Below are 12,275 nucleotides of genomic sequence, written 5' to 3'. Positions count from 1 at the left end.
AGGCATGGCATTCATGCTGGGACGAGTCCCCTCTGCATTTTGGAAGCTCTGAGATTCTGTGGCATTCACATTTTCCCAAAGTGGCGGGCAAGGTCATTCTTAGTTGGTTAAGTGGAGTTCAATGACTGTTCAGAGATCCAAAGAGCCATGTTTTTTGCTTAAGAAGCAATGATATACGCTCAATCCCAAGTTCTCATCATTGTTCAAAGTTCACTCTACAAGGAACAAAAGGGAAGGAGTTCCTTCCCAATGCTTTTGCCAACAAATAAAAAAAAATTAAGTTACCACCTCTATGTAGGTAGGAGATGCTCCACAAAAATGAAAATAGGGTTAACATGATTGACTAATAATTGTGATAACTAGAATTTCCAGCTAATTTAGATCCTTATTGTCTTCTCAAGTTTTTATTTTTTTAATTTTCATTTACTTTAAAATATTTTATATGTATGGGTATTTTGCCTGCACGTATGTCAGTACACTACGTGTTTGCTTGGTTCCTGCCGAGGCCAAAAGAACCCTTGGAACTGAGTTACAGGTAGCTATCAGCCACCATGTATATGGTGGGAACTGAACCTGGATCCTCTGGAAGAGCAACCAGCACTCTTACCCACTGAGCCATCTTTTCAGTCCCGACTTTGCAAGTTCTTAAGGGAACGCGCACTGCCCGCCGATGTAGTCCCCCAAACTCCAATTATTTAGTGAGGATGGAAAAAGTAAGGTCTGCCTACCTTTACACTGCGGAGGTTTATTTGTCCAGATTCCAGAAGCCAAACATTCCAGCTTTCTGAGTCCATCCAGTTCGTACCCTTCCACACAGCGGAAATCACACTGTGAGCTGAAAGCGAAGTCTCCCCGAGGATGGCTGCAGTTCAGGAGCGCATGTTGAGGAAGCTCAAACTTCCCACACTCTTGGACTGTGGGGGACAAAAATACTGATTTTTTTCTCATTGTAGACTTAAAAGCTCTGCTAGCCACAGTGAGTTGCAGATTTCTTTATTCTCCCTCCTTAGACTCCTAACCCAAGCCCTCCTTCTTAACCAGGTTCCTTAGCGTTGCCAGCATCTTAGACAATAATCACCTTTCTGGACAGCTCAATTCACTCACTGTCTTTTTTATTTCAAAGAGGCAAAATTAAACATTAAGGCTCTCATTTTATCTTCCTGTCTTTGTATTTCTCTTTTATTCCTTGAAATATTATGAGTGAATGGTCTCTCCAAAAATAAAGTGATTTTTATCCCGGGTGTTTTGGGATAACTCTGTGGAGTGGGCGGACAGACAGCAGAGGGGATTTCCCACTCGCCCTTATTGTCTAGAGAGGATGGAGCCTCTCTAGACATCCAGTTACTTCCTGGCATCATCTCTCACCCAAGATCAGTTGCCAAAGCAACACCACCCAAGCGCCAGCCTCACCGTATTCGCACTCTGGCCCATAGAAGCCGGGGTAGCAGGAGCAGGTGTAGTTCCCGATGGTCTCAATACACTCCCCTTGCTTGTTGCAGGACATGTCCTGGCAGGAGGCTGCGTGGATACAAGAGAGGTCAGAGTCACACAGCTGTGACTCCACCCTTTCGGGAGCCATGTAGAGGGCCACCCTATGCCCGGTGAAAGACATTGCCACAATAGGAGCAACAGAAGGGCCTGGTTGATAAAGGCCCTGAGGACTAAAAGTGACTAAAATTAAATAAACAAATGACGTAAACAGAACTACACAAAATGATAGTGTGGTTGGCATTCAGTCCTAGTGGGTATTCGCTTCAAACTTCCTCTCAATCTGGACCTTCTTACGCTAATGCATACTGGTACGGAAAAGTGCTAGACGGCAGGGTTTGTCGTCCTAACTTCACCATAGGAGTATTGCAACGCTCCTGTTGGATGACACATTTAGTATTTCCAACGGATGGTGCAGTCACAAACAGCTGTGTGGACAGAGGGACTCTTTCATGTCAAGGAAAATGCTTTCTAACAGAAAGTATTAATGCCCTGATGCTGACTTATACTCAAAGGTGGTTAGGAAACAGATTTGGGTCTCCAGGAAGGAGTGTAACAGAAACTCAAAGAATAAATCTTCTTATAATAACATGTGCTGAGACCTGACAAACTTGCAGATGATTATTTCAGTAACCAAATTTAATGTCTCATTGCAATATTCCTATCTATGTGTTGTCTCTCTTCTGGAGAGAACCTTATTGCATCTTACAGTGCAAAATGTCGGTCCAATGTCAGTATGTCTAGAATATTGGGTTGTTAGGGATGGATCCTATCTAGGTTTTGGAAAAGCGTACCAATTAGCGATGTTGACTTTTGTCATCAGAAAAAACATAGCATCACTTTGTCAGTGATTTCCAATGCTTTTTCTATTTTGTAAAAATTCTTTGAAAGCCTCCTGGCCCTAAGAAAGTAACATTTCCTGAGCACAGTGTCTTCGGAAATAAGGAGGGTGGGCTGGGCAATACTAAAGTCCCTTCTAGCTTCAGATAGATGCTTTTCTCTAATCTTGATCCTATCCTCTCCGAGGCACTCGGGAATGCCAGCAATTCTGCACTCTCTTTGTGGCCCCATGTCACTGACTCAGGCGGTTACATCCCTCGACCAGGAAAGACTTATTTTTCAGGGACGATGACACGCGCCCAGGGGAGGCCTCACCTGTGTAGCACAGGGCCCGCTTGCGTTTGGAGCAGGGCTCATCATTCCACTTGCCAGGGGCCGAGTTACTCTTGATGTAGATCTCCACGCAGTCCTGGTTGTTCCTCTTGTTGTTGGGCTCGTTGTCGGCCCAGTTCTCAGCCTCCTTCGTGAGAGTCTTATTGGTTCCCACCCAGGTCCACTTATTATTGATCTTTCGGATCCCAATCCAATAGTAAGAGCTGAAGTACGGGATGACGTCATTGAGGTGCGCGATTTCATTCTTGTTCTGGATGGCCACTAAGTCTGTGAAGTGCCTCTGGCAGAATGCCCGAGAGTAATTCCACGGGTACGCCTTTATGCTGTAGTTATAGGTCCACGCTGCCACTTCCTTCTGATTTACAAACTCTGAGGGGGATGGGGTGGGAAATAAACATTGGTTAGTATTACTCACTGGATGGAGCCTGATTCTAAGCTTATTTCTGAGAGTAAGATGAAGGTCACCAGGAGAAAGATGCCAAGAACAAGGCTGTTTTCTGCCTGGTGTTATTTAAGGGAAAAGGAGCGTTCTATTTTCCACTTAAAAGTGGAAAATACGAGGTCAGAAAGGAAAGCGCCATCTTCTAAAAGATTTGGGATGTTTAGAGATTGGTGATCCCAAGATAGCAGAGACGGTGGGGGGGGGGGGTGTGCTTAGCGCTCAGCCAGTCTACTCTTGCTTCATCAGTTAAGGAGACCGGTACATGGCTTGTCCAAGCTCACATTAGGCAGCACATGAACGTGTGGTGGAAATGAGAAGCCTTGTGATCTGGAGCCTCCCACTGCTCAGTCTCGGTGCCCACCATGCTTACTTTCTTCCTTACAGAACACCTGTTTTGTTTTGTTGAGTCAGGATCTTACAGCATAGCTCAGGCTGGCCTGGAACTCCGCCTCAGCCTCCCAAGTACCGGGATCACAAGCATGCACCGCCATGCCTGGCTACTCCTTTGCCTTCCCTTGTAGCTGTCCTATTATGTTGGCTAAGCTCCCCTTCTTTCCTAGTAATTTCCCCTCTTCTGTTTCCCTTGGTAGACTCAGGTACACTTCGCCCTTCTTCCTCCAGGCTCTCACTTCTCTTCTAGCCCCATGTTGTAAGACCTGTTTCTGTGATGTGACCCATACCCACCAATGTGAGTCTGGTTGGTTGTGGGCCCCCTTTTAGCCCCAGATTCTCATCATGAATCACAGTGGTCGACCCTTACTGATAATGTAGTAAGTAGATGCCCCCTGAATTCGTGAACTGCTGTAGGGCTAGGCTTGGAAACATCTCCCTTCTTGCAGCCACACACTTTACTTCTCTTAGCTGTTTCTCCCTGATAAATTACCTTTTCCAAATCTACTTACTCATGCATTAAAACGGACCCTTCCTTGTAAGTGCTTGTGATATAAAAACAAAATAAATAAAGTATGTCCCCTTTGATACAGAGGTTGTTATTGGAGCCCGTGGGAACTCATGGGGCAGAAGAGGCCAGTTCCCCAGAAGAGGTGGACAATGCCAGCAATCAGACCTGGAAACGACTCCCTTCCTGTTTATAAAATTCTGTTTCTATTTGACCCATGAGATATGCCATATTTCAACTTTCTTCACGAGCGCCTCGGTGGTGGTGTTTTGCCTGTAGGCTTTACTCTGGAGGCAGGCAAGCATGGTGGTACACACTTGTAACCTCAACCTTCCTTACAGAACTGGGAGGCTGAGGCAGAGGGATCACAAGCTTGAGGCCAACCTGGTTTACATAGTAAGAGAGGAGATTTATTTTTGGCCCAGCTAGGATTGCACTGTTGTTTCCAGCAACTAAAGGCAGTGATTAATGTATTAATATTATATACTTAACCGTTTACTTTGACTTTGAAGAAATTCACTTTTATTTTTTTTTAAGACTTTTTTTTGTTTGTGTGTGTGTGTGTGTGCTCACGCGGGTTTGTGTGCACCACTTGTGTATAGGTGTTGTCTGAGTCAGGAGAATGTCAGGTCCCCAGGAACTGGGTTACAGGAAGCCGTAAGCCACTTGACATGGGTGCTGGAAACTAAACCTGGGTCCTCTGGAAAAACAGCAGGTAACCTTAACTGTTGAGTCATCTTTCCACCCCCAAAATTATGTTTAAAGAAACTGAAATAATGTTGTGAGTCAATGAGAATATTGTGGCCTGTGCCTGTCCTGTCTAGATGATGCTGATCCATCCAGCAACCCTGCGGTTCAGCGTGATAATGTCTGCTGTGTATTTCTTTCAGGCCCCTGGGTGTGAATGGTTTCCCATGCCTCACAGCAGGCTACCATCCCAAACTACTCCCATTTGACCCTGGGATCACTCCTAAATACTCAGGTCAGGTGAAGGTTCACGTAGTATTTACCAGAGATCAAAGCAATGAACCAGATAAGCTGAGCAGCTCCGAGGACTGCACTCTGGAGTCTTGGCTTCCAGGAAGCTTTTAGGCAGCCGGCCTGAAACAAAACAGAAACTTTCTTTTAGTATCTACAAACAACCAATGAGACTGTAGAAATTCGGCTGAGAATCATTGGGATAATTCTTATCTCCAGCAGGAAGGTGTTGTGGACCTTCCCCTTCCTTCTGCTTTTTCAACACTCTCCCGACCCACCATAACGAGGCTGTGAAGGGCATATCAAATCTATTGGCCTTTAGAGATGACTTCAGACAGGTAAGTTCTTGAAATGCTCATCTTGTCCAAGTTATTATTACACACAGCAATACTGAACTTGTAACATCTAAATGGTATCTTACAAATGAAAATTGCCGATTTAGATGCAGAAGCTGTCTACTTGACATTTTTATATTCATAACCCCCCTAAGATTTCAAACTCACAGTGCATTGCCTTTGAGGATGTGGAGTATGAGGCGTGTCCAAGCTGAGCAGGGTACCAATATGCCTCCAAAGCCGCTCTAATGTTACGACCAACGTGAACACAATGGTTTTGTATTTAAACCCAGGGTTTCGACTCCCTCAGAGAAATAGCTAACTAAAATGACTGTAGAGAAATTCTGAATTGCCCAGACTGTACCGCTACCATACACGGTACGGGATGCAGAGGACACAGTGTGGGACCCCATATGTCTGAGGGGGCAGATGGCCTGCTGGCCGCAGGCTCCAGATACCAAGACATGCATAACTCAGACCAAAGCAAGTCTCCCAGACAGTGGTGGGTGACTTGGCCAGCTTGGCACTGTCTACCCTGGAGTTTCTGAATTCTGGCTTTTATGGGTAGGTAGAGTGTCCTCACAAGCCAGCACACTAGTCAACTGACCTCTGCATAGTTGTCTCTCCAGTGCCAACATTGGTACTATATTCATCACAGCTTAATTGTGTTCTCAAAATAATTGCCATGTAGGTGACATTTAAAAAAAAATTAACTTTCAGAGACTTATGGTTCCAGACAATTAAAGATACTTTCATTTTTACTTATTATATTTTTTATAAATAAGCAGAAAAGACATTGTGTTTAAAATTATATTAGCTTAGGATTCTGTAGAGGAAGTAAAATGGGGATCAGTAGTTAAGGAGACAAAGAGAATAGTAGTAATGTCCATGTTATCTCATGTCTCTTAGCGTTTGTATCATTCCAGCATTTAATACCTTTGTTGAACTTTAAGACAGAATACAACAGCTTTTTAAAGAGCTATGTTTATAATATGCTGGAAATATAAACTTAATTTCAAAATTTATGAAGAAAATCTTTAACGCTCCACTTTAAAAGGGGGGGGGGGAGGTGACACAGTTTTCCGAAATTTTGGAGATAACGAAAGAAAAGCTCTTACTGATGAACATAGCAATGTAACCTGATGCAGGGACCCAGTGCTTCCTGATGAACATAGCAATGTAACCTGATGCAGGGACCCAGTACTGGCTTTGACCCTTGGCTGGGTTCCACCCTGAGGAACATGACAGTTTTAAATCCATTGCATTTCCACCTGGGCCCCTGTGACTTGTCCCACTAATGGTATGTCTAGGCATTTCAGATGCTGGGGTCTGCCTAAAAAAGGCATGAGGAGAGTGAGCTGATGCGGCTTCTAACTTTGTTTTTTAAAAAAATCACTGTGCCCAAATCTACTCATTGTTTTCTGTATTAACTTTTTTCAACTTTTAAATAAGCTTTTGTTTAAATACAACCCTCAAAAGAGGTACTCCCCATTCTGAGTTGTCCATTTATTTGTACAAAATTTAAAACAAGATTTTATTTAAATTTCCCCAACTATTGTACCAGTTGTGTGTGTGTGTGTGTGTGTGTAAGAGAGAGAGGGGGGGGGGGAGAGGGGTTTGAGGAAACGTAAGGTATTAGAAAATTGTGATGCTCCAATGAAGTCCTGACATCATAAAAGGAGGACACAAACATCTGTGCACCCTGTTTCATTTTGACACTTCTGTTCTTCAAGATCATCAAATACCAGGACTCGTCTTCCTGAGCTATTTCAGTCCCACAGGAGATGCAAGGGTCCCTGCCGAGTCAATTCTGCATTTCCCTGGCATTCCACAGTAGGTGTTCTGGTCTACTAAGGGAAGATCACCACATCCCATCACGGAGTTTAAGTGATTTTTCCCAAGTTGGCTAGCTAAGTGCACAGCAGGTCAACATATATTAATTCTTAGTCTTACAAAGCTGATGAACCGTGGAAATGGTGAAGAGAATGTTTATCTGTAGCAATTAGACTCCTAAAAGGCTCATAAACCCAGTAATTCATTTGTGCTAATTCTTATGTAGTTGAAGTTAACTTTAAACTTGCCATGTAGCCAGTTCCTCAGCCTCCTGCCTCCATCTCCCATGTGCTGGGATTAAGCCACCATGATCAGGTGAACCTCCTCACTCTGATCATACTTAATGAACCCCCAAATCAAACCCCTGTGTCAATAGTAAGGTTGCCTGTTGATTTAGTGGTAGCTGACAGGACTTTTTGTGTGGGTATGAAGCGTGGTAGTATTCGAAAGCTTTACTTCGTAATCAGTTTTCCTTGGAAATGTCTTTTTGGGTGGCGGCAACCTTTTATAGCTGCTCTTACTCTACAGGACAGCTTTAGGGAGCAAAGGGACCTAGGACTCTGAAGAGTTAAGGACCCTGTGTATCTGACCAATCAAGAAGTGTTGTAACAAGAGAAAATGCCTCTCTAGGTGAAGCAGCCATGTGCTCTGCTAATCTTTAAGGCTGTCTGGCAGACTGCTTCAAACTGTAAGTGTCTGAAAAGAGTCTGAGCCTGACTGGGTCATTAGAATAACATCCTGTGACTGCCCAAACCTTGTGTAAGCACCCTGGTTATCGGCACTGCTACTTAGAGCTGGGGCAGAGTCAAGGAGGGAGCAGAAAGTGTGAGAATCTTGGCCTCTTAGCCTCCCATTTATATGAAGAGGGACCAACATACAGGGGTCCCATAGCCACAGAGAGGGGACCACAGTGCAGCAGTTCAGAAGCAGAGGTGGTACCCCTTTTTGACCTTTGTCTGCCTGTCCATATCCTCTTGGCTCTCTCTGCTTCCTCTGCAGCTACTAGTTCGCAACTCCCCTGCCTCCTCTTTGTTTTCCAGCCCACAGCTTCCACCTTCTTATCAAACTGCTCTCTTGAACTTTATTGTGAACTTGCACATCACCCAACTAAATGGCAACTTTCTGCCTCTATCTTACTTGAACTCTGTGCACCAGCATTTGCTGTAGGCAATTCATTTTGCTTAATGTGATGTTTCTCTAATGTCTTGAGAACTTTTTCTGAGTGTTCCTTTGGATCTGCCCCAACTTTCTGTCCTTAGTGTGTTCCTGCTTCCATGATTATTCTATTCCTCTTTTCTAGGCTTTATGGTCGTCTATTTGTAAAAGTCCCCAAATCAGCATCTCCATTTCTGGTTCGTTCTAGAGCATAAGGCTCCCAACATGAATACTGAGCAGACACAAGACCATGCAGGTTGTCAGGTCCCAAAGAAACTATGGCAACATTGGAAACAGCTGGCTAACTGTGGTGCCTATAAGCATATCCATGGGTCATCTCAGCTCTTCACACCACGTGGAAATGTGATAATTAGTAAATAAATGATAATCATAATCTGATACCTCTGATACAATATGCTATACTAGAGACTGTCTGAGTAAAAAAAATTACAGATCTGAAAAACAATATTCTTGCCATTTACTCCACTCACTAAAGTAACAGATTTATTGAGTGACATGTCTAGGAACCCAATGTGCAACATGACCATTGTAGGTAATAAAAATATACTACCTATATATTCCTGTTAAATATGATTTAGCTATTCTTTCCACAAAAACAAAATTAAAAATAAGCAATGAAAGCCACTTGGCTACCTGTATGTATCCTGTTACATTATACTGTATATTTAAATATCCACAATAAAGCATATTTTTAAAAAATGAATGGTGGGTTTATAGATATACAAATGAATGATGAAATCTGAAATAAACAAAATGAACCAATATAAATAAAATAATAATGGTAAGAAAGCGACTGGAAATCGGGCAGAGGTCTGCTAAATAAGGCAACCTCCAAAAAGCACACCCCCACCCCGACACTTTCCCTCACTCTACTTGATGTGAGAGAAACAAGAGCAGGACGGTTCTCTTTCCTACAGCTCCCGTAGGGGCTCAGGTAAGCCTGACGGACTCTCTAAACTCCATACAGACAGGATGTAGGAATGAGGGGAGAGGATGTGGGGAGCTGGAGGGATGTTCCAAAGGTGGTGTGCCTCGGGAAGCCTAGAGGACATGACATAGCAACCACTCTTTAAAAGAAAATTAAGTTTCAACGTAATGTTCTGGTGCAGTCTGACTCTGAAGGGCTCTGGCACACAACCAATGCAGGTTCTTAAACCCGGCAGTAGCATTGACCCGAGCTCCTCTGCCTACATCTCCATGGCAACCTGAACTCCTCCACCAGGTAGGAGCAGGGAGGGAGGACCAACAATCTTTCCCTTGTCTGAACCCTTTTACAGCAACCTGTTGAGGAAGCCTAACGACTTTACCGTGTGGCAAGAATCCTGGACACTTGCCAAATTGTCGCTTGGATTGTCACAGACTGTCTGGCATGCCGTTGTTTCTTTTCCAGGCCTCAGAAATCAGCTTCTAATTGGCCTCACTTCTCAAGGTTAACTACTGCTAATTCTTTCTCTAAAATGCAATCAAAATGATTATCTTTCTTTTTTCTTTCTCTCTTCTTTTTTTTTTTGTGTGTGTTGCTGGGATTAAACACAGGACCTCATGAATGCTGTGAAAGTATTCTGCTATTGAGGCATATCCCCAGCCCAGAATGACATTTCTAACATAATTTGTTATATTGCTTTACTACTTAAAAACCAATGATTCCTTGTCTCTAAGCCACACATTCAAATTCTTCAACATATACAAAGAAGACCCTTAAAAATATGGCCCCTTACTGTTTGACAATTCTTTCTGCCACTACTTCTCAGTTATCCAATCTTTCTTGCAATACTATGATGAAGTTATAATAAGACATGCTATGATTTCCATAATGTATTATATGTTCCCTGTGTTTTTATGCCAAGAGTACCTATGTGTATCAGCCCAGTTCCCCTTAATTTTCCCCTTAGAGTAGTCTGGCTATCCAGACCACTTTTTCCTCCACACCAAACAACCACTCTCTTGTCTCTATCTGGGGGTTATTTTTCCATTAGTTATTCCAACAACAACTAAGTCCCTAAAACACCTCAGGCACATTTCCAGGGACAAGAGTTAAGATGATGAAAGTGGACTCAGTATCTGTCCTCAGAATGAACACGTGTGGTTGCACTAAAGAAAATGAAGATGCACAGAAATAGAAGTCAGGTAAGACTTAAAGTAGGGTTATGTGACAGAGGGACTGGGGAGCTGTCAGCCGGGGACCTCAAGGCAGTCCTCTACAGGAAGGTGCTCTTTAATCCAACAGCAAAGTGATCAGAGAAAGCTGTCAAGTGGGCAGCAGGAAGAACATGAAAGCCTTGAACACAGGATCAAGCATAAGGTCAAACAACATAAAGAAGAAATGTGGCTGGAGCGGATGTGGTAGGGGGCAAACAAACATGGCAGGAAAGTAGTTAAAAGATGATGCCAGGCTCTTGGAGCCAAAGCACAGGATGACCTCTTATTCTAAGCACAGAAAGAAGCCAGGGGACAACTTTAAAAGAACTATGCTGTGCTCTGGCTGATGTTGAAAACTGGAACTCTGGAGAGTAACTGAAAAGGGAGTTTGGAGACAGGTCTTGTGTTGGATGCTAATCAGAAAGGGAGCCATTTTCAGGGTCTGAATTGAGAAGCCCCATGAAAAAAATGCACCTGACAAGGCTGTTGTTGTTAGGCAGGAACGTAAAGCCTGAGACACAAAAAGCAGAGGCCATTACCATGGTCCTGATTGAAGTTAAAGAGGAACTGATGGGCTGCAGTCAATGGAAACGGAGACGGGAAGGAAGAGAAGAGATACACCAGGGACGAAGAGCCATATGACCTCAGAGTGGCAAAGCCCAGGTATCACGAGGCATGGCAACAGTTCCGCCCTCAGTGACCTTGACTTTCTGATTGGAGGTGGTGGAATGTCAATGTCCCAGCAGCGCCTCCCACCCCCGGAAAATAACACTAGAAAAGAGCTCGTCTCTAAGTTCAACAGATTTCAGATAGAAATAAGACAAATCCCTTACCTGGCCACTCAGAACCAAAGCCTGTATTTAAATTAGACTAGGCAGAGTTATGGTATAAAACAAAACAGCAGCATTAAAATAAAGCACATAGTTGATTTTCAAGAAGACCATGGGTCCTTGGCTGAGCTACATCCCTAAAAACATGAAGGATTTCCTCTGCATTTGATGCTGTAGAGTATCTGCCTTGCTCTTCCAGCAGAAGCATTAGACACCTGGAAGGCAATATAGTGACTCTCAGTATAAAATCAGCCTGCCCAGGACCTTGTTCAGTACTGTCTATTAGATGAAAGTCAAGATCTCTTTGGTGATCTGACTAATGGTCTTCTATGCACAGAGCTCTAAAGATGCATACTCGAAGAGCTCATTGCCAGCCTAAAACACTATGGAACAGAAATGATAGAAGGAGCAGTAGAAACTGGAAGAAGCTGGAGGCTGAAGTGGTTAAGGAGTTCACAGGAAGTGATCCTGAGCTGCTCCTTGGCCTGCTGAAGCCTTGTCAGACCTCAGGGTGACTTAATCCCTAAGCAGGAGCAGCTCCATGCGAGTTGATTGAAAACCATCCCACGAGATACAACTTAACTTAATTCTCTCGGGTCCTCATTGAAGCCACTGTCTAAACATGAAGCAGATTTCTTACAGACAGACTGAGGTTTCTGAATCCTAAGAGACAAATGACCTTGGAGAGGAAGATATCTAAGGAGTGCTGTGACCAGTCCCAGGGCTCGTCCTTAGCACTTCAGTACAGGCTTCCAGCCTACTTTCAAGGTGAGAGCTGAGGAGCACCTGAGCATAACGCATAGCGGGGAAAGTCCCAAGGGTCTTCTGCAACCTGCCTGGAAGTCGAAGAACCTCCTACTGATGTCTGTAAAGGTCAGCTTGTGTGGATATTTGTCTTTTCATCCAGGCAAAGAAATTGTAGCTTCCCTCAGAATCCTGAACAATGCCATGATCTAATATTTTTATGTATTTGGAATAGAAGA

At 43.7% G+C, this 12,275-nt stretch overlaps 1 protein-coding gene across 1 annotated transcript in view; it reads right to left on the bottom strand.

Annotated features, from left to right (window-relative positions):
- The window catches only part of Selp (selectin P), a 36,289-nt gene that overhangs the window by 20,269 nt on the left and 3,745 nt on the right, over nucleotides 1-12,275 (bottom strand). Inside the window, exons 3-6 of the mRNA XM_075987336.1 lie at nucleotides 5,012-5,102; nucleotides 2,644-3,030; nucleotides 1,411-1,518; nucleotides 729-914 (exon numbers count right to left, since the gene is read on the bottom strand). Coding sequence (XP_075843451.1) covers nucleotides 729-914; nucleotides 1,411-1,518; nucleotides 2,644-3,030; nucleotides 5,012-5,102 — 772 coding nt within the window. The remainder of the gene's footprint in view (nucleotides 1-728; nucleotides 915-1,410; nucleotides 1,519-2,643; nucleotides 3,031-5,011; nucleotides 5,103-12,275) is intronic.

The sequence above is a fragment of the Microtus pennsylvanicus genome, chromosome 10, assembly GCF_037038515.1.
Source record: "Microtus pennsylvanicus isolate mMicPen1 chromosome 10, mMicPen1.hap1, whole genome shotgun sequence".
Lineage (NCBI taxonomy): Eukaryota > Metazoa > Chordata > Mammalia > Rodentia > Cricetidae > Microtus > Microtus pennsylvanicus.
This window is presented reverse-complemented; position numbering and strand designations above follow the sequence as displayed.